This window comes from Peromyscus eremicus, chromosome 9 (genome assembly GCF_949786415.1).
Source record: "Peromyscus eremicus chromosome 9, PerEre_H2_v1, whole genome shotgun sequence".
Taxonomy (NCBI): domain Eukaryota; kingdom Metazoa; phylum Chordata; class Mammalia; order Rodentia; family Cricetidae; genus Peromyscus; species Peromyscus eremicus.
In genome coordinates this window covers 72,867,977-72,890,841 of record NC_081425.1, presented here as the reverse complement: position 1 = coordinate 72,890,841, position 22,865 = coordinate 72,867,977, and the positions used below count along the sequence as shown (strand labels likewise).

Below are 22,865 nucleotides of genomic sequence, written 5' to 3'. Positions count from 1 at the left end.
GCATTCCTGGGCTTCAGAGCTCCTAGCATTGACTCCCTTTGTTGGAGAATAGGGTCACTGAAGAATCCGAAAGGGATGCCGTTTATACTGATGAGTACCAGATCCAGTGTGCTGCTTCCTCAGCAATAAACTCCACTAACCAAGCTGATCTTAGCAGGGCCCATGTGCGACCATGTCCTCTTTTCTTAAAGTGCATGTAAAGTTGGAGCCCAAAAGAATAAAGCAGGTACTTACATTCAGAGAGCTGTTTGAATGTGAATGAGTTTTGGGTGCGTGGCGAGTTATCAGTGGGCATTGCGGTGAGGCGGTACTGATTCACATGTGGATGTTCCTGGCTGATGGAGCTGCTCTTCTGTATTGCTGTGTGCTTGAGACCATGTAGTACCCACGCTGCTCTGCCTAGCGTCACCAAGTACACAGTGCTCGGGATGCTGTATCTTACACCAGTTGCCACAGGCTGCACAGTCAAGCAAGTTCGACCAATTGCTGTAAGTGGGCACGTTTCTGCCACACACATACAGGGCAAAAGTTGATTTGGACCAAAAAATAATGCAGCAGACCTCAACTCGGACTTACTCCCAACTGTTGGACTCTCGTTTCCTGTAGCAGTTGAGGTGTTTCCACAGATGGACACTTTGCCGTGGATGCTGTGTTTAGTAGTGGGCCTGCTGTGAGAGGTCCCCGCAGCTTGTGTCTTCTTTAATCCGGTCCTTTCTGCAGCAATCACATTGTATAGTTACTTCCTCAAATGATATCATGGACTTAAATATTAAATTACCAGTTAAAGTTAACACACAGAGTGACTTAAAATACTGCTACCTGAAATGGGCAGGTGCCTGGGTGGGGGGCTGTAGTTGACCCATCAAGTCTTAATAAAGAATGCAGTGGTAGTCGTCTTTGAGAACAGGATAGGTTGTACTTCTTGGTAAGCTCCAAAACGAGGGGGTCATGGCTCCTAGAATAGGGTATGAGGCCATATCCCCAAATTACCCATCAAATGGCTGAGGGGGAGGTGCTGGCCTCACCCCAGGATTGGCTTGAGCTTATCCAGCCCCATGCCCCTCCTTCCCAGGTTCCATTGGTGTCTTTGGGTTGACACAGTAGAGAACAACACACTTGGACACCCAAGGCAATGCTCTCAGAACAGGGCTGTGGTCAGGTGGGAGCGAGTCCTTCAGCATGTAGTCATAGAAAATCTCCTGATCTCCCTTCCAGGAGGCAGAGACAGCCCCAACTGCATGTACCCAGAGAGGAGACGAGGCAGAGTGAGCTCCCAGAAACATTGTATTCTGAATTAGTCACACTGCCATGCAGCCGGCAGTTCAGGCATCTAGAAAAAGACATTATTAAAGTTGTGAGTCATTTGGTTCCAAGAGATGTGTAGTAACAGACAGATTTGGTTTCATTTGAAGAAAATGAATTCCACTTCCTTGCATTTGAAAGTCAGATATTCAGTGTATACACACACACACACACACACGCACGCACGCACGCACGCACACCAATGCTGCATCCTCTTGACTGTCATTAATGTGCCGTGTACATGCTTAGATTTATGAGGGGAGGAGTTGGAACTGTGTTTGGTTTTGAGTCTAGAGACTTGAAGAATTCCCTGACATCATGTTCTTAGCTGAAAGTTGAGGCAGGACACACCCTAACTGTTCTCACCCTCAATGGCAGTGGCTGAGCCTGTCACAGGGGCCTCACGGCACAAGAAAGGAAGTGATGCCCGGCTCAGAGTGGGCCTGCGTGGGCCCTGGGACTGCAAAGTCAGGCTTCACTTCTCTAGTGAATGGAGTAGAATCTGTTACTTTGCATGGACACAATTGCCTAATTGCATATTTAATCCAGTTCACACTTACATTAAAGTAGCCCTTGTGGACTGAAAACAGTTGTGTTGAGCGGTAACACTTGGTCACTCTCAGTACTTTCACTAATAATGAACAAGGACAGCTAGAGGAAGGCCTGAGGAGGGAAAGTCTGCATGTCTCTTGTGTCTGCAGAGATTCTTTGGTTTGCTCATTCCTTCACCAGTGAGTGCTGTGGCCCTTGAAGGTGGACCACACATGAGATCAGTCCTGTTTGTAGGTGCCACCAGTGTCCCCAGAGCCCGCTCCACACTGGCTGTCTTCTTGGAACTTACGCAGAATCTCACTCTCATCTTCCCCAAATCCAGAACCTCCAGGCATAGGCCTCAACTATGAATTTCCGAATCAAAAAGATGCAGAAAACATGTTTTCTTAATATAATATCATTTTCCTTTCCTAAGTCTGCCCATTACTGTTTGGCAACATAAAGAAACCACAGCAGTTTAAAATGATACAATTTCGTGACATGGGGCAGTAGTCAGTGTCCTGGCTGGGGCACTCAAAGCCTCACAGTTCCTGCCCCCACTCCCTTACCTGTTATAGGACTTGGGGGTGGCGCCTCTGCCGTGGCAGTTTCTGTGAAGGTAGTCTGTCCTCCTAAATACCCGTGCAGGTCAGTTTTTGTTGTCAACTTTAATGGAAACCTAAAGTCACCTGGGAAGAGGGACCCTTAACTGAAGAACTCTCTCTCCAATTGGCTTGTGACTGTCTGTGGGAGACTTTGACTGATGATTGGTGAGAAAGGGCCCAGGCCACTGTGAGTGGCACCATCCCTGTGCAGGTGGGCCTGGGCTGTATTACACATCAGCCAGAAAAGCCTCGTTCCTGCATGGTTCATGCCTTCAGGTTCCTCCCTGGAATTCCTGCCTGACTTCCCTCAAAGATGAACTGTGACCTGGAAGTGTAAGCTGCAGTAAACCATTTTCTCCCAAGCTGTTTTTTGGTCATGGTGTTTACAGCAGTAGAGCAACCAACTAGGACAATAAAAATTCGTGCCAGGGTTTGCACTTATACAGGCTTATAGTTTGGACACAAGCATGTTTTTTAATTAAACTTATTAGAACAATTGGGCTCAGCCCGGCGGCTGTACAGTGGCTGGTTCTGGCACGTCCCCGGGTGCTTTGGAGGTGTTTCCAGAGCACAGGACAGGGCAGAGCCAGGCCTCAGCATCAGCATAAGCAGTCTCCCGAGGGTCAGTTCCCAGCACACTGGGAGAATGTTCAGACTAGCAAGCATGAGTAATGTTTACGATTTTAAGGCACAGGGCTTTGAGAGTGAGGAGCTGGCCTCACAAGTTCCTGCCCCAGACACATACAGGGTTTATGGTGGGAATGTGAGAAGCTGCTTATGAAGGGACTGTCTTACAGAAATATATTCCTTTTTCAAAGGTTTTCTGCGTGGCACTTGTTACCTCTTCACACAAGTAAACCGTAGGCTATTGTATATAACATGTGTAGCCAGGAAGGTTGTGTTAGAATTGACATGCCGGCAAGTTGAAATAATCTTAAATACAACATATTTGTAAGAAACCCTTAAATAAATTATTTTTAAAGTAATATCTCCTTGATTAGTAGTTCTATAAGTTTTTTGAGGTTATTTTCACTAACTATAAAGATAAATACATCTTTATATAGTGCAATGGTTTTCAAAAGGTTGGTGCTGCAGCCCTTTAATACAGTTCCTCATGTTGTGGTGACCCCCAACCATAACATTATTTTTGCCGGTCAGTGGTGGTGCACACCTTTAATCCCAGCCAGCACTAAGGAGGCAGAGGTAGGTGGATCTCTGTGAGTTCGAGGCCAGCCTGGTCTACAGAGTGAGTTCTAAGACAGCCAGGGCTGTTACAAGAGAAACTCTGTCTCAAAAAAAAAAAAAGATTATTTTCATTGCCACTCCATAACTGTAATTTTGCTGCTGTTATGAATCATAATGTAAATATCTGATATGCAAGATATCTGATATGTGACACCCGCAAAGGGGTTGTGACCAACAGATTGAGAGCCACTGACTTAAGTTTATATTTTGATTTTGCCCAGATTTACTGAAAACAAAACTTCTGTGTCTTTAAAGTGTACAATGTGGTGGTGTAACATAAACACTATGAAGTGAGCACCGCCGTGAGTTGATTAGTATGCCCCTATGTCTGCCTGTCTTAAAGTGGCAACAGTTCTTTATAAATTTGACTTTTAATAATATCATATCAGCAATGACGTGACTATCATTGGTTAAAACATTATATTATAACGTACAAATCCATATGGGACAGTCACATTTTTTTTCAACGACTTTTTCTATGCTTATAATCTTTGTAGCCTAGGGAAAAAATAATACAATAAAATATTTTTTTACCTGGCATGCAAAATAAATTTTTAATTTTTAACTTGTTACTCTAAAAATTCTATCATTGAGTTTAAGAAATCTGCAGAAGGTGTATATTTGGGGCTTGGAGGATGGCTATTTGTAAACTGTTAATCACATAAACATAAGGACCTAAGTTTGGGTCACTAGCACCATGTAAAAGCACAGAGGTGTGCTTCTGTAACCCAAGCTGTGCGGGAGCAGGGCAGCTGGATCCCCAGGGCTAGAGAGATGTGCATCTGTAACCCCAGCTGTAGGGAGCAGGGGCAGCTGGATCCCCAGGGCTAGCTGAAGAGCAAGCTCCAGATATGGGTAAATCAAGTCTTCCAAACTAGTGAAGCAACTTTGATTTCACTTCAGTAGAATGTTGTTAACACTAAGATAGAATTTAGCTGACTCAGACCAATGAAGATTTAGAAGACATACTTGGTGGCTTTAAGTAAGAAATTTTTTGAGATTTCTGGCCACATTAAAGAACTCTGCTCTTAACAAACTGTTATAAAATAAAAAGATTAATCATGGAGTTCTTCAATAGAAGTTATTCAGTGTCTGTGAGGTTCACCAGGCTCCTTGTGACTGAGTTCTTCGCTGCTTATTGCTCTGAACAGTTGCTAGTCAAACAAAGATGCTCAGTCTTTTGATTAACATGCTGGGTATGTACAGCCACTTCAGAAGGTTTTCGTGCTCCCCAGACAGTGCCTTCCTTCAAGGGATGTTTAATAGAGAGGCTTATTAAAGTTTTATTTATGATACTTAATATAAAAGTAGAATGAAGTTAAAGTACTATAGAACATGTAATTGAAATAATTTGGAGTATAATTTAAATTGATTTGCTTATTAATTTAGAAATATTAAAAGCATTTAATTACAATTTAAGATGTGTCCAAACATATCATGATGGAGAAAATATTAGTAATATCTTGTCTTACTATTCCTAGATTATTTGAAAAAGAATATTGGTTTTATTAATTGTAAAAAGAAAAAAAGAAACTAAAACTACAAATATGTTGGCCTTATTTTACAGATAGGCTCTCACTCTTGCCCAGACTGACCTCAGACTCACAATCCTGCCTGCCTCCATCTCTCCAGCACTGGAATTTCAGTAAAGGATTCCCTAATCCTCTGCTCTGTTAAGATATGAAATGTATGAGCCCAGCAATTGTTTCTACAAGACGTAACTGAGATGCAGAACCCTGTGCAGATATGGCTGGCATGAGTTAGAACAGTATATTGTCACATAGACATCCTTGCAGGATATTAATAGTGTTTTCAATGACTTTTTTAGTATGCTTATAATCTCTGTAATAGAGGAAGCAATATGACAAAATGCTATTAATGTGCCCACTGTGTGAAGGAAATTTAAAAATTTTAAAGAAATCACTATAGCTAGTCTAAAAGTTCTATCACTTAAGTTGGTTGAGAAAGAGAATGTATATATTTTTCTGGTAATATAATTAAATCAAGTGTTGCAAATAGATGAACTGGTTTCTCTTACACCTATATAGAGTATATGATAAAGCTTCCTCAAATTATACCTTTTATATACCTTTTAGCTCCTCTGGTTTTTAGGGCAGAGTGTGGGGACAGCTATGACCATTGAGACGATGCTGGCTTATGCTGGATTTTCTGGGTAGAAAGGTGACTGGCCAGTCACTAGGATGAGATTTAAATGAGTTGCTTTTGTTTTTGTTTTTTCTCCTCTCACAATTAGGCTATCAGCTGCAGAGGTCAGCACAGCATATCCTACACTTTGTCAAGGAACCAGACTGTGGTGGTGGAGTATACACATGATAAAGACACGGACATGTTCCAGGTAACACTTCTTCTTTTAATGGAAACTAATCCATTTCCCTTTACTGGTATGTTTTGACATGCAGCCAGAACATGTGCCATTCAGTCATGCCCAGGGGAAAAGAAGTGGGGGTAATATAAAAGTCATTTCCATTCTAAAGGGGAAAAGGAAATTATATGGCTGTATCCTCAGATAATTTTGATTGTTTGCTTGTTTGTTTTTGAGATTGTATTTTAATTATAACATTTCTCCCTTCGCTTTCCTTCCTCCAAACCCTCCCACATGATCATCCCCACTCTCCTTTCAAGTTCATTTTTCTGTATCAGTCTTCGTGCAATAAAAATTGGTATTAACAATAGACAAAAAAGGGAAAGCCAACCACTTCTAAAACAAAAAATAATAGAAAAGTTTTTAAATAACACAAGTCAAAGAAGACATAAAAATATTAGAGGCTTCCAGAAATAATTGGAACAATGTATAGAAAAATTCACATGATATGGCCAACACCTTACTCCCTTCTAGAAAATGTAAAGCCTAGGTGCTTTCATAATTAAATCTTAAGACAATAAAGAATGGTAGTCAAATTACTAAATGCTTATCTCAGAAAGCTGTTTTTGACCTTAAGAAAGTATAGGATGAGTGTAGGAAGAGTTGATGACATATTACAGAGTCTAGAAATCAAACAGAAGCAGAAGAGAAAACATCAATTAGTGAAGCTGAAAAGAAAAGAATTAGAAAATCCAAGATTCATTACTTAAGAAACAACGGAAAGTTTTAACATGGACCCACAAAGACAGAAGGTGGAGGGTGAGCCCAGGAGGGGAGCCAGGCCTGCACTTGTGTGTGTGGAGCCCAGGAGGGGAGCCAGGCCTGCACTTGTGTATGTGGAGCCCGGGAGGTGAGCCAGGCCTGCACTTGTGTGTGTGGAACCCGGGAGGGGAGCCAGGCCTGCACTTGTGTGTGTGGAACCCAGGAGGTGAGCCAGGCCTGCACTTGTGTGTGTGGAACCGAGGAGGTGAGCCAGGCCTGCACTTGTGTGTGTGGAGCCCGGGAGGGGAGCCAGGCCTGCACTTGTGTGTGGGGAGGGAAGCCATGGACAGAGTGAGTGCAGGAGGAGGAAACTGAGGCCCTGCAGCTAAGCTGAGATGCTTCCATGTCTTAGAGTGGAAAGGATTGCTTAGAAATGAAGCAGCAGGATTTGTTTCTCACACCATGGCTTCTTTACGAATGTCAGAAACATGAAGGGTCAAGCAGGGACTTGAGGCAGCAAATCCAGATGCCAGCGGTCCATCCCCATCCTGCATTAACCATTTCTCCAGACTTCACAAAAGGAGCAAGGACAAAACAGCGCAGCTGTCAGAAAGAGCCATAAATCGCCAGGAGCTGTATTTTAAGGTTATTAACTACAGAACAGCTTATGGCAGAGTATTCCTTACTGTTGTTAATTGGAAACATAGCACTGAGCACCTTGTGTGGCAATGGCCTCTAACTGCACCGTGAGTGAGCAGCTCTCCACAGGGCAACGTTGCAGCAGCACCAGTGATGTAAACCATTGACTTATGCATAAACTAGTGGCTATACGTAAACCATATAGCCACTGGGTTATGAATACATAATTCAGGAATATGAAACGTGATTTAACCACAAAGACAGGTGGTACCAAAAAACTAGAGGCAGACCAGAAAGACCCACGGTGCGTGCATGTGAGCTTCAACAGCTCGGACCAGCAGAAGAGCCAGCCTACGTATTCTTTCTCTAAACTGTCCTCAACATTTTAGAGAAATATTTAATTATCCTTATAGCGATCAGATTAAAAATCAGGATCAAAATTGCTGTTAAGTAGCAGTCTGAGGAAGAAAACTTAGAACTAACACTATAAAATTCCAAATGATTAAATGTTCAAGGATTTTCTATTAAGAAATCATTGTATAAATTGCTCAAGTCAAAACATCCTAATCCTTGGAGGCTGGAGAGATGGCTCAGCAATTAAGAGCACTGGTTGCTCCTCCAGAGGACCTGAGTTCAATTCCCAGCAACCACATGGTGGCTCACAACCATCTATAGTGGGATCTGATGCCCTCTTCTGGCCTGAAGGCATACATGCAGATAGAACACTCATATACATAATAAATAAATAAATCTTTTAAAAAGAAGAAAAAAATAAATCTTTAAAAAAAGAAAAAGAAAAAAGTCCTAATCCCAACACATCCCCACAAAACATAAAATAAATTTTGTATTTTAGTTAAGTTTTTGCCACCAAAATATAATAAAATGAAAACAAAAGGAAAGTGACAAATGGAAGAACTATATACAATTCATGTCACAAACAGTTAAGACTCCTAAATATAAGACACTCCTGGAAATGACTAAGAAAAATACATGCAGTCAAATTGACATACCACAAAGAATTTAATAGATATTCATTTAAAAGGACAATAAATAGCTCTTTAAAATAAGAAAATAAACTGTACCTCACCTACAAAAAAAAAAAAGGAAAGAAAGAAAATGTGATTTTAATTCATGGAGGAATATTACTTTTCTCTTGCTAGATTAGAAAAAATCCCAAAGACTTTTGTCAAAAACATGGGAGAGATAGGTAAGTCCTGTACACATTATAAATTGATGTAGCCTCTGTGGGGCAGAAATTTGGAAATGGATGTGAGAAATCGAAGTTGTTCACACACTTTGACTAGACTCTGATCTTTCTGAGTGAAAGCTTTTCTCTTCACACAGGTTTGTCCTTACATATGTGCAGGAAGACATTGTACAAAGTTCTTCCTCAAAACATTGCTTAAGAAATAACTTCAGTAGGGCCCATGCCCCAAGTTTGGGTGCAGTGGTACACTTGAGTCCTGCAAGGCCATAGAGCTGAACAAGGAAAGACTGAATGTAGACTCAGAAAGAGCTCAAAGCAGACTAATGGAGCAAACATTATCCCACTGTATCTAGTGAGTCCTACAGTTAGCATTGGAGTCAGTTAAGATTACCCACTGTGAAGTGTCAAATAATCAAATCATGGTGTTAAATAAGGCAGTAATGCCAAATACTAATATTAAATATTACATTAATTGTTAAGTAAGTATCATTGAATGACTTAAACAATTCTTAGGAACTCGAAAGTCTCAAATGGTTAATTAAAGCATTGGATAGGCAGCTAGCTTTGTGAAGGAAGGACTAGGCAGGTGACATGCAGATTTGGGGACCACGAGCTCTAGAGAGCCGGGCACTATAGATGAACAACAGACATAACATAAAAACAGGCTTAGTTACCCAAATGCAGTTCAGACTCAGAAGCAAGGTTTTGTTATTTACACACAGTATTAAGAGCAGCTGCATTTTCCATGCCAGGCCACACGCCACCTAAGTGCTTTCTTCATTATGTTAAGGATGGGCACACACTTCCTGTCAGTATTGTCATGGAACTTTATGATGATGTTTAATGCTTTAAAAAAAAAAAAAGTACGCATTTTCCATTGTGAAGCCTTTTGACTACGAGTGAGCCGGGAGTGTTCTGATCAATAACGAGGAGTGTCGTGACTGTTCCACGGCTGTCACTGACATGTTCCCACCTCAGTCAACAGCTGGCTCTCCCACATGAGGCAGGTAGGCAGGTGCTGCTGAGGTGAGACAGTGCACTCCTTTAAGGAGACTTTTGGTCATTTCCCACAGCCATGCAACATCCTTTGATGAGGAGGACAGTCTGCTTTGTGCCCTTCCCTCTCAGAATGAATTAAAGATGTAGTTGGTTTTTTTTTTTCTTTCTAGCCAACTTCTGAGTGCTTCATTTTGTCACAGTACTAAAACGATTCAAGATTTAATCAGATTGAGACTTTTTTCACCTACAAGTACATGGCTGTGCAGAGGGTACAGTTTGGACTCACACTGAAAGCCCACAGTGCCTGTCACTAGTACTTAACCCCCAGCTTCACAGAGGTCACCACGGTGGATGAAAGTGCCATCCTGACATCTTTACTTTATTATGGAAGAAATTTGGCTTGTGGACTCTGACCCCTTGATGGAGCCGACCCTCAAGGGCCCTCTGGGGAGCATGGACCACGTTTTGTGGGCTGGGGGGATGGCTCAGTCTGGGAAATGCCTGCCGCACAAGCGTGGACCTGTTTGATCCCCAGCACCCACAGAAAAGCCAAGTGTCCTAGAGACCCATGCCCCTAGGATGGGCAGATCCAAGAGCTCCCTGGCCAGCCCTGCCTGTTCCCTCGGACACTCTACCATTACACCTGCAGCACTGACATCCAGCTAATGAGAAGCTGCAGCGCCAGCCTTCTATGCCAAGGCTCATCCTTCGGCCTTCTACGCCGAGGCTCGTCCTTCTGCCACACACTGTGCCAGTGGTAGACTTTGAACATACAAGCTTGTTAAAAGGAGAAAAAGCTGGGCAGGGTGGTGCGCCTTTGATCCCAGCATCCAGAAGGCAGATGCAGGTGGATCTCTGTGAGTTCTAGCCAGGTCGCTGGGGCTCCAGGATCAGCAAGAGATCCCCAAAATAAGGTGAAGAGAGTTAGCAAAGGGAGCAAGTTGGTAAAGGCATTTGCCGTCCAGCCTAATGACCCAAGTGTAATTCCCACAACCCACAGAGTTGGAGAGAATCAGCTCAGGCAAGTTGTCCTCTGATCCCCATACAATGCCTAACATGTACACCCCACCACCATCACCACCACACCTCTGTCCCACATGTACATATCCATATAGAAACAAACAAGTAAGTGAACAAGAAATCTAAAGATAAATAATGGTGAATGTGACTGAAAAGACACTGACTTCTGGCCTCTTGTTCACACACACACACACACACACACACACACACACACGTACTCATACATACCCTTTACATACATAGACATAAAAAGGGAAAATACTAGGGGGGGGGGGTTGTTGTTTTGGGGATTTTTTTTTTTTGCTTGTTTTTGTTTTGTTTTTTGTTTGCCAGCCTCTAACTTTGTGGACCTGAAAGCTCCAGGTTTTTAAAGGGGAAAGCCACTTAAACTAAGTCAGAGATCATAGTGGTAGAAATAAGATTTAGGTCTTTGCTTTCAACACAGCACCAGAGATAAGACAAAAAGATTTTATAAGTTTCTTAAGAAAAACATGACACTAATGGTTTTTCCTGAAGTAATCTGATTTTTTTTTAATGTGTCTCTGTGTGTGGAGAGTCTATGCTGTCTGTGTGCAGGTGTTTGCAGAGGCCAGGGGAGGCTGTAGATCTGGAACTGTAGTTACAGAAGGTTGTGAGCTGCCTTGTGTGGGTGCTGGGAACCAACTTTAAGTCCTCTGGAAGAACAGCAAGTGCTCTCAACTTCTGAGCCATTTCTCCAGCCCTGCAATATCTATCTCCTACTTTCTACTCTACTAAACAAAGCATCATGTTAGGAGCTAGCTGAGGTGTGTTTTGTTCTGTTTTTGGAACAGGGTCTCACTCTGTAGACCAGGCAGGACATGAACTCACAGAGATCCACCTGCATCTGCCTTCCGGATGCTGGGATCAAAGGCATGTGCCACCCTGCCCAGCTTTTTCTCCTTTTAACAAGCTTGTATGTTCAAAGTCTACCACTGGCACAGTGTGTGTCCGAAGGGAGAGCCTCGGCGTAGAAGGCTGAAGGATGAGCCTCGGCGTAGAAGGCTGGCGCTGCAGCTTCTCATTAGCTGGATGTCAGTGCTGCAGGTGTAATGGTGGAGTGTCCGAGGGAACAGGCAAGGCTAGGTCTGCATTTAAGGGAGGACTTAAGGATGGCAGAGTCTGAATTCATGCAAACAAGCCAGATAGTAGTAATAAATGAAGGAAATGAAGAAGCTCTCAGCAAGAGAGTAAGACATAAAATGTGAGGGAATCAAAAGAAGAGACAGATGCTTTGAAGTGTCCCTCAGATGGGACAAAGTACCAGGTGCCCTCTGACCATGACATGACTATAATTTAGACGTAGCACTTAATTAGCATCGGTTTAGTTAAAGAAAAACCTTAATAATACCTGCACTTTAAGTCATTATTTTTGGAAATTGTCTTGTACTATGTGTGTATGTGTGTATACTCAGAGTTGGTCACCATTAGAATCCTTCCTTTATTATCTTTATATCATATATATATATATATATATATATATATATATATATATATATCATGTACATGCAGATACATATATAGTGCATCTACTATGCCAGTATACTAACTCACCTAGTTGCAAGGGTAGAGAGCTAGGGCTGTAGCTCAGCTTGCCTGGTATACGCAGTCCCCTTCTATCCCTAACACTGCTCGTAATAGTTCAAGACCAAGGAGGCAGATAGACCACCCAGCAGCAGGTGTTCCAAGTCGACAGCCAATTACCAGAGCCCCAAGACTGGAACAGAGGCAAGCAGGAAGTGAGGGGAGATAAGCAGATGAGTAGAGTCAGATACTGTTACTGCGAAGAAGGAGCTGGATAAATGGAGTCCCTGTGTACGATGATGATGACTGGAGCCAGGAAGGGAAAGATGCTGGGAGCTACAATGACAAGATCGTGCACAGGGACCGTGTGCTCATGGGGCCAAGGGAAGACTACTTAGGACAGTTTTCACTCGGGTTGGATTGATAGGTAGAACAAATTGTATGGCAGCCATTGCCGTCCAGAGAGGGGCCGGAGGGTCTAAGGTTTGTTGCAATCAGTCACACCAGAGATGCTCACTAGGCATAGGTGGGTTGATGTGCTAGCTTGTAGCTTGGAGAAGAGTGGGGCTTCTGGCTAGTGAAAGAGATGTGATGGGATTATCTGAGAGAAGGTGTTGGGGAGGGCTGGAAGTATTTGCAGGATGAATACCAGAGGTAGATGTGTTCAGGCTTGCAGCCTGGGGTTAACAGTGTGCTGACCCCAGGAGAGGGGAGGGGCAGGAAGCCAGCCGGCCTAGGCTAAGAAGGGAAGTTGATCAATGGGTGGGGAAATGGATGTGGTTTTCCACCATATTACTGGTGGGCAAGAGCTAGTGGCTGCAGGCAGACAGACGAGCTTTCCTGAGGCAGGCATCCAGTCTGTGCTCACTGTGCCTTCGGCAGAGGAAGGTTCCAAGAGCAGCTGCTGGAACGTTATAGCAGTATGGCTGAGAAGATCTAAGCCATGGATCATTTTTCTAGTACTCCTTTTTACTGTATTTTTGAAAGGTTATCAGTGACAGGCTAGAATCTTTAAGAGAAACCAGAACAAATGTGTGCCTTCAACCCCAGTGTCAAGATGCTCCAGAATGTGTGAGATCCAGAATGAAGAGCAAGTGAAGACTCGAGGGGACAGCAAGAGCAAGTGTGGGGGGACACCGTTGGGGTACAAGGCGTCTCTGGAGGCCTCCTGGGTAGAAACAGCCATGGTTCTACTGTGTCATGGAAACAAGGCAGATAATGAATGTGTAGAGGGAGGGAAAGGGGACCTGAGAGGCCTTTGTCCCACTTGAGCATCATCTTCTTGGGCTCCACTAGCATTCAACAAATGAACTTTCATTATAGATAAAATTTCAAGTACGGTGAGTGAAGTTCTCACTACAGCTATTCTCTGAATGCCAGCATTCTATGAATAGCAGATGAATTTAGAAGCATCTTGGCTTGTGTACCACTTAACTGTCAAATGAAATGTAGAGGCATCTCAGCTTGTCTACACGAGTGCCTGTAAGAGAATGTGGAGCTGGTCCAACAGAAGAAAGGACAGGCTGCAGGTTTCCCACACCAACTGGGTTTTCCATAAGAAAGTGACTAAAATTCCTTTGCTGGCAAAAGCAATATGAGGCTTGTGTCTTAAAGGAGAAAATCTCCCTAACACTCCAGAGGTTAGATGCAAATGGAGGTAGAGTGGTAAGTTGTATATGGCCAGCCAGAGAAGAGCATGGATTAGAATAATTGATCCTAACAGGCTACTCCAGGTCTTAAAGTCAATTTCAGTTACATCATGAGACATGAATTTAGTGAGTTAGAGTAAAGTCACAATGTGGCACTTCTAGCGGGAAGTCATTGCTGTGGCATGAGGGGTGGGGCTGGGAAGTGGCCTCAATGGCAGCTCACTTGCCTAGCCCTCTAAGAGTGGTGTGTGGCATCTTAGAAGAGTGCTCACTTTCAGCTTACAGCAGTGTGTGATGTCCTGATTTTCTTCTCTAAGATTCATAGACATGGGACACAGGCTTCATTCAGGCTTTGTGACATGAACAGGGAAATACAGACTTCTCACATTTATTTTGCTTCTAAACTTCTTTTGGAATAAAAATTTAGGGTGAGGTATGATGCTGATTTTGAAGAAGCCTTATTTGCTCCTTTTTATGTTTCTGTATGTATTTAATATTTCAGCCTTTGTGACTTTCCTTTAAAAAAAAATGAAAGCTTTAGAAAAGAAAGAAACTTAGAGCTTGCCTCCACAAGATCTACACAAGATCAAGCTAGTCATTCCAGCATGGGCGGGAGCAGGGCTGACAAGGCCCCTCCCTAGCTGAGGAGCAGTTGACAGCTGATGGCTGCTGGGGAAGGCAGAGTCCATTTTCTGTTAGGTTGTGGACGCTGGTAGGTAGGTGGCCCATGCCCTACACCAGTGCACATGTGGGTAGCACTAATTGGACTGAGGTTTAAAGGAAAAAAATAACAGGTTGGGAGGGGGATTTGGAGAGGAGTCTAGGAGGAAGGGGAGTGGAAATGATCAAGATGCATTGTATACATGTATAAAAGTCTCAAATAACATGTAATATATATTTTTTAAAAGGAAAGGAGATGTGCTTTCATTCTATGCTTTTGTAGATTTTTATTTTGAGCTGTGCATAAATAAAACTTCTTTTTAAATTTATTAATAAGTAATTTCAAGTTTTAAAAAGGAGATTCCTGGCTTTGTCAGTCTGTAGAACTAAGTTACATGTCCATCTTTAAAAGGAATCCAACAGAGGGAAAGTTGTGCAACTTTAGAAAGATGAAGTGTGTGGTATGGTTTTATTGTGTCTCTAATTTAGGTTTTTATGCTGCATTAATCAAGTTGTATGCATTTTAATCAAGTTGTATGTTTTCTAAGCCTGAAATGCATACAGCTAAGCAATACACATCTGCTCAAGTTGATAAGTTTCAGTGAAACCAGTAACTTCGTTTATTCCAGGCACATTTCATTAGAACAAGGAATTAAGGGCCATTAAGGTATAGAAGGTAGACGGCTGTTGGCTTTATGGGGTAGTGTATGCATGGGAACAGACAGGAGAAATTTGCAAAGGAAATTAATGACACTTCCGGGAAGCATGCAGAGCTAGATGATGTAAGATCTCTTCTTTTTACTTTGCTCGTTTGAATTTTTTAAAAGATCATGTATTTCACATTGCTTATCTTTTCAGACATAATTCATGATCAGAATAAAAACACCTTGGAAATTGATTTTCATGGCCTTATGTGCATACATGTCAGGGCCCATGTGTTCCTCCCGCTGGCAGCTTCTGAGTCAGTCTCTGTTTGCAGGCGAGGGCATTCGTGGCATATTTAGTGAGGAATTCTTCATCTTCGTGTAAATGCTTTTGATTGAAGGCCATGTTTGTCACTGCCTTCTAGGCAAACACATAAGGAGCATCAGTATATAAATGTTTAATATCCTGTTAAGCAAATGTGTCTTCCAGTTTGCAGGGGCAAGTAGGGTCTGTTTTAGTGGAATCCACTGAAAAGGAAAGGCTGTTAAAACACTAACACTGTAGTGAAATACAATCTGCTGGCAGCTTTGAAATCTCACTAGGAAAGGAGGCCACTATAAAATTGGTAGCAGCTTTTAGACTTCCACACAGAGGTTTCCTTATAATCCAGACATGAGGTGCTAAGACTAGCTTTTTAAAAATTCCTCCACTCACATGTCGAGCTCTGGACTAACTTGGATGCCCCATGTTCTTCTCGGTTCACTGAGCAGTGGCGGCTGGTGCTCCCACTCCGTCCCATGTAAGGGCTTTGTTTGCTCGGTGCGTGACTGACTTAGGGAGTCCAGCAAGCAAAGAGTTCCTTTGTTTCTTCAAAGGTTTGCTTCCTCTGGAAATAGACAACAAAGAATGATTTGCTGTAAAAGTAGTAGCTCCAGCTGGGACTGAGAGAGAGACTCTAATGTCATTCTCCCAGAATTGAGCTTTCTCGGAATATTAAAATGGTGGACTAACAGTCATAAAGTTACAGTTAAAATGAAGAAGACCTAGAAATCTCCTATATAGCATTATACCTGTAGTCGTGTGCATTTATATGTGCCCATCTCAGGCTGAGAAAATAACTCAATTGGTAAACTTCTTGCCTCTCTCCAAGCCCTAAGTTCAAGTCCCAGAACCCACAAAAAAGAAAAAATAAATAAATAAACCCACCCTTAGCAGTGGTGTGTGCTTGTAATCTCAGTGCTGGGAGGTGGAAGCAGGAACCTCACTGCAGCCTGGTGAACTGTCTGAGAGGAGGTAGGCAGCGTCTTTAAAGATGACATCTGAGGTTGCCTTCTAGCCTCTGCTTGCATGTGGACGAGGACGGACACACACACACACACACACACACACACACACACACACACAACAGGGGGAGGAGTAAGATCTCATTAAGTGTTAGTACCATGATAAAATGAAACAGATTTTTAAAGAAGAGCTGATGGTTGTGTACTGTAATTTCTCTCTTAGGAAGGAAGGGCACATAATTGATTAAGCAAAGATAATGAAGTTGACAGGGTTCTGGATCCTGTTCCTGTGGTGTTTTTCCTGTGAGTCATGAGAGTGTTGGGTTTGTTCAGGTGGGCAGATCAACAGAGAGCCCTATCGACTTCGTGGTCACGGACACAGTTTCTGGTGGACAGGCTGATGATGCGCAGATCACACAGAGTACCATCTCTAGGTTTGCCTGCAGGATCGTGTGTGACCGCAGTGAGCCATACACAGCCCGCATATTCGCAGCTGGATTCGACTCCTCCAAAAACATATTTCTTGGAGTAAGTACTATGGATATATATATATGGGTTTCAAACTCCCACCCACTACTGTGAGAGTTACTTAATTTGGGAGGAAATTGTTTTGTGTGGAGGCTGTAGTTAGATTTTTGAAGTTTTAGTTTTCAGAAGGAAAGCCTAAGAAGATAGTGGTAAAAACCTGAGGATAATTTGAAGCCTAGTCATATGTAGCCAGCACGGAGAAGTTGAGGGTCCTGAGTTCAAAGTCAGCCTGTACTACATAGAGAGACCCTGTCTCAATAAAGAGAAAACAGTCTTCAGATTACTCAGTTGTTGTATTTGCTGCATCAATTATAATATATGCAATAGTTATTTTTAAAGAAGTACATGTTAACGTTATAATACATTTATGGTGAATTTGAGAGGTTTATTTCAAAGGTAAAAGTAAGTGGCCAATTTCAGACATTTAGAGCTCGGAGGAAATTGTTAGTGAGCTGTTCATTGAAAGGTGAATGTTTGCTGTATTTCATACTGGATGTGGTATGTGGTAACAGAAAACAAAAAGCCCTGCCCTCATAGGGTATCTTGACAAACCCCAAAAGTTTTAGTGACTATCATATCTCAATACAAATACCTTTCGATTCAGAATTTTGGCTGCAGAGAGACCATTGTGACCTAAAGGATAATAAAAGTATATTATCCCACATGCCAGGAAGTACCGAGGAAGGCCAGTCCAGCACTGGGTGATGCAGTGGTCCTGTGACATCTCGGACCAGGTTCTCTCTGCCTCGCCCACTGCCTCTCCTGGTCCACCAGCCACCCGGGGGTCGGGGAGAGTGGAGGTCTGCTCCTGAGGTGCACCTGCTGAGATTCCTGACATCTGCTGGACGGGGCAGCTCCCTGAGAAAGAGGAGGGAGGTGGTGAGCCTCTGTGCCTCTGTTACTTCTCAGGGCAGAGCTTCCTCCCTGCAGGCCCAGTCCCCCATCCCCCTTCACCAGGCATTGGGAAGCCTGGGGCTGTTCCTACCGGTTTATACTAAGCAGGACTTTGATCCTTCCTGCCCTGCCATGGAGACATCAGAGCAGTGTAGCAAGCAAGAATGTCTGTCCCATCACTGCTGCCACCACCTGGGGGAGAGACACAGCAGTTTCCATGGAAACACACTGGTCCCCAAATTATTGGCTTAATCTTTTTAAGTTTGCGCCTCTAATAAAAAGTACTTTTTAGGTATTATTTTTCCTTCAGTATCCAGGTAATGAGTGTATGTGAAACACCTTTAGGTACCTGGGTAAGAACAGGCTTGACACAAGGTCTTTTAATATCACTTTAGCATGCTTTTTCTGGTCTGTGATATTGTTCTCCAGGAAAAGGCAGCAAAATGGAAAAACCCCGACGGACACATGGATGGACTTACCACCAATGGAGTTCTCGTGATGCACCCTCGAGGGGGCTTCACTGAGGAGTCCCAGCCTGGAGTCTGGCGAGAGATCTCTGTCTGTGGAGACGTGTACACCTTACGAGAGACCAGGTCGGCCCAGCAGAGGGGAAAGCTGGTGAGTGGACTTCTCTCTGGGAAATGTACCAAAGTGCAGACACTTCATGGTGACATCACTCTCCCACTGATAAAACTCAGAACCTTTGTGCGGGGTGAGGTGTGCCATTCTCTGACCCAGAAACAGAATTCTATAAGCTCTAATTTTGGGGGGGGGGCTCTCCCTTCCTTGTAGCTGGCCGTTCCTGTGTGGAAGTATGTTACTTTTCATCCTGTCTTAAGAACGAGATCATTTATTACATTTATCACTGCAGAATTTGTCTTTTCCCTTAATACTTTACTAATTCAGAAAAATCCTGAGCAGTGGAGACAGTGAGTGAAATTTTCAAAATAAAGGTCTAGATTTTCTAAAACTAAGAAACAATGAAGTTCAATGAAGTCGGCATCTCCCCCCGCCCCCGCCCCGCCCCCCACTTAGTTTCATAGTTAGAAATTAATAGGGTTCTAGGTATTGTTCACCAGGGATAAAGATGGTATTTTTACTTGGAGTCTCTCCTGTACTGCCTCCGCATGCTGACGTCCTCATAAATGCCACCACCGAGCCTGAAAACAGGAGCTCTGCCACCTTTCGGGCACAGGTGGGAGGGAGCCTGAGGTTTCTGGCCGTGCAGTAGCCTGTGGGACAGACCCCTAAAGACGTGCTCACCTTTCACTCCAGCTTTGTTACATAGAAGTTAGAAAGAGGGAACAGGGGCCTTTTTCTAGATTATAGAGAAGAGGGCATTTCCCCAGGCAGCCATGGACAGAACACACGGGCTGGAGGGTGCGTGTCTGTGGGCGGCAGGGAACCAGATGTTTCCAGGATGGAGAAGGGATGTGGGACCTGGTGGCTGTCGGTTGGCTGTCCTACCCCCGAGGTTTGCTTCAAGGAGTCCTTGTCATTCCCTCTGTTTCACACTCTAGGGACAGGGGAGGCCCCTTGATCTTACAGTAAGGCCACCTTGTCTCAGTGTCTCTAACAAATACACAGGAAAAGCGTTTTCTGAGAAAGGTCAGGCCAAGTCTGTTTCATTTCAATACTTTTCAAGAAATTATAGATAGGAGGGGGACGATGAGAACAGTTTCTTTACAAAGCTGTTTCTGATGATTCAATAGTTTTACACAAGACTGGCCTAGATGAACTGTCTTGTGATTAATCGCTACAGCAGCGGGAGACGGCACAGTGGATGCAGACGCTGCATTAGCGTTCCTTACCAAGACTCAGCTCATCCAGCCTGCACCACAGCCCTCTAAAGGAGGCAGAGTCACCCCTCCTCACCCGTGAAGAGGAGGAGCACAGACAAGTTACATACTGCCCTGAGTCACAGAGTTAGAGTCCAACTCCAGTCACGATTGCCACACAGTGCTGAATCACAGAGGTCTCCGCTTGGCGTTCGCCTGAGCTGGTTCACACTTGACGTTTGCCTACCTGTGTGAATAGAAGCCGTGCACTGAGCTGGGCACAGGAGCCCCCGCCTCTAATTAATACTCAGGAGGTGGAGGCGGGCAAATTGTGAGTTCTGGGTGTGACTGGGCTACATAGTGAGACCCTGTCTCAAAACCAAAGGGTGGGAAGACGTCTCAGTAATCCCTTGCAACAACAACAAAGGAATTAAGTAAAGCTACCCTGAGGCCCATGGCAAAATTGTCCAGTGAGCACGTCACCAGGTGGGTTTCTTACCCTCTCTGGTTATGGCAGTACAGCTTAGGCAGCCGTGTGTGCCATAGACTTTTGCTAAGGTTGCTAAAAAGAAACAGCTCCAAAAATGGCTTGTATTATTGGTGGTGGTGGTGTGTGGGTGTACGTGTGTGTGTGTGTGTGTGTGTGTGTTTACGTGTGCACATGGAGACGACAGGACGACCTCTGGGGTTGTTCCTCAGGCCCTGCCTGCCCTTTTTAGACAGGGCTTTACCCAGTAAGCTGAGCAGACTACCCAGGGATTCCCAGGATCCTCTGTCTCTGAGATTCAGGTGCACAACACCACCCCTGACTTTCTGACATGAGTTCTCCTGATTGCAAAGCAAGTGCCTTACCAACTGAACCGCCTCCCCAGCCCAGGCAGACTAGTTTTGAAATTAGTACCTATCAGTAACGTGTCTTCGAACTATATGTAATGCGGACATCTTTCTTTCTCACATCAAGATCTCAGGGCTGTTGGGTCTAATACGTTGTCTGTTACCACAGATACCCTTTGGTGTGATACACTCACACTTGGCCTAGAAAAAGAACCTGTGCCAGCTGCCCTCACACCCCTCCAGTCCATCTGCTCTAGAGCTAGATGTGAGCTAACAAAAGGCACACTGATTCTCTGAGCACCAAGACCTCCCCGCCCAGCCTTCCCACTGTGTCCTTACCCAGAGTTCCCCAGCCTGTTCAGTACCCAAGGGCCCTGAGAGCGTCTCGTCCACTCCATGCACAGGGTGATCACAGCTCTCTGGTGTGCTGGTCTCATCACCCTCCTCCTGGCTCCTGACGTCGTTTCCAAATCTCCAAGAAAAATCCTTTCAAAACTCATTGACTTCCTCAAAGTAACAGCACCAGTGTTTACCACATGCCAGACCTTCTAAGAATTACATTTGTTTTCATTTAATGCTCACAGCTACCGTCTGCATTCTGAAGAAAGGGAGAGCATGGGGCAATATGCCCCAGTAGCCACCCCAAGGTCACACAGCTATAGGTGACAGAGCCAGGTCCCTGACAGGCCAAAAACACCAGAGTCTGCCCTCAGCCACTGAGGGCCAGTGGCCGGCCTCGCCACCGTTCTTGGTTGACTCCCGAAGAGTGGCTTTCTGTTTGGTTAGTCTTGCTCCCTTCAGGCCTTAGTGTGCCTCTGGCACAAGTAGAGGTGTGCCGAGTCCCACTGTCTGGCCTAACCCTGCTGCTAGTCAGCTGTTAATTCCCTGTGCACACACGTGGTGCATAACACAGACGTCCTGTGCAAACAAAGGCTTTTCAGGAAGACTCCCACCTCTGACCATAGGGGAAACGGATGAAAGAGAGATGGAGGTGTGCGCAGCTAAGGGTTGCCTGGAGTGTTGGATGCTGTGGTGAGGCGTTGGCTCTGCTAGAGGAGCATGGGTCTTCACTGGCAGCACACCTCTCAGCCCTCGTGAGGTGTATGGGTATATTACCAACAGAAGAAGGGAAAAATAAAAGTATAATGTTTATGAGACTCTTGAGTAACCACTACATTAGTCAAACTTGAAAGGTCAACATTGCTGTGAGTACTGCACCCTGGACAGTTATGTGTATTGAGGCTTGAGGGGGTGGATGACAGTTCCCAAGTCCTGTTTAGTCAGACATGTCCCCTCCCTGTGTCTTCTGTTTTTCTTAAGGGAAGGATGTTGGGGTGCCTTTGCCCCCATAGTTCACAGGATCCTGCTTTTAATGGTGTGTCTGTTGGACCTGTTGCAGGTGGAGAGTGAGACCAACGTCCTGCAAGACGGCTCCCTCATCGACCTCTGTGGGGCCACTCTTCTCTGGAGAACCGCAGATGGCCTTTTTCACACTCCCACTCAGAAACACATTGAAGCCCTCCGGCAGGAGATCAATGCAGCCCGACCCCAGTGTCCTGTGGGTCTCAACACCCTGGCCTTCCCCAGCATCAATCGGAAGGAGGTGGTGGAAGAGAAGCAGCCCTGGGCATACTTGAGCTGTGGCCACGTGCATGGTTACCACAACTGGGGCCATCGGAGTGATACGGAGGCCAATGAGAGGGAATGTCCCATGTGCAGGACTGTGGGCCCCTACGTCCCTCTCTGGCTGGGCTGTGAGGCAGGATTTTACGTTGATGCCGGGCCCCCAACTCATGCCTTCACCCCTTGCGGACACGTGTGTTCAGAGAAGTCTGCGAAGTACTGGTCTCAGATCCCACTGCCTCACGGGACTCACGCATTTCATGCCGCCTGTCCGTTCTGCGCCACACAGCTGGTCGGGGAACAGAACTGCATCAAATTGATTTTCCAAGGTCCAGTGGACTGACACCCTGGATAGCCATCTACGCATTATTAACAAGTTACTGTGAAGATTTTGCCACTAACTCTAGATTCTACCTTTTTTGTAATGATGTTTGTTAAGGGGAAGGCCAACTGGGTTGGGAAAAGGGAGCGGGGGTCTGGTTATGAAACCCGGCAGGAGTTGACACATACCACTGTGTTTTGCATGCTTACAGCAGCAGCATCGTCACTGAGGTCTGCCTGATTAAACCTTAATACCTGTGTAATAATTGGATTTCAACTACCATGCTTTATTTTTAACTTTGGGCTTTTAACCGAGTTTTTTTTTTTTTTTCCTTTGTAAACTTGGGCAAGATTTTACATCCTTTTTTACAAATGGAGAAGAAATGTATTCAACAGATGTCTCTTAGAACACAGCCTGTGGTGTCTCTTAGGCACAGGTGGCACACACAAGATGTGCAGTGGCCGGGAATAATGG

The 22,865-nt window shown here is 44.4% G+C and overlaps 1 protein-coding gene across 5 annotated transcripts in view; it reads left to right on the top strand.

Annotated features, from left to right (window-relative positions):
* Peli2 (pellino E3 ubiquitin protein ligase family member 2) overlaps window positions 1-22,656 on the top strand; it is a 145,150-nt gene extending 122,494 nt beyond the window's left edge. For all 5 annotated transcript variants that reach the window (XM_059273724.1, XM_059273722.1, XM_059273723.1 and 2 more), the window contains 4 exons: window positions 5,938-6,039; window positions 16,746-16,940; window positions 18,264-18,452; window positions 21,846-22,656. In XM_059273724.1, the coding sequence (XP_059129707.1) occupies window positions 5,938-6,039; window positions 16,746-16,940; window positions 18,264-18,452; window positions 21,846-22,412 (1,053 nt within the window). In that variant the 3' untranslated portion in view covers window positions 22,413-22,656. The remainder of the gene's footprint in view (window positions 1-5,937; window positions 6,040-16,745; window positions 16,941-18,263; window positions 18,453-21,845) is intronic.
* Window positions 22,657-22,865: the final 209 nt, after the last annotated feature.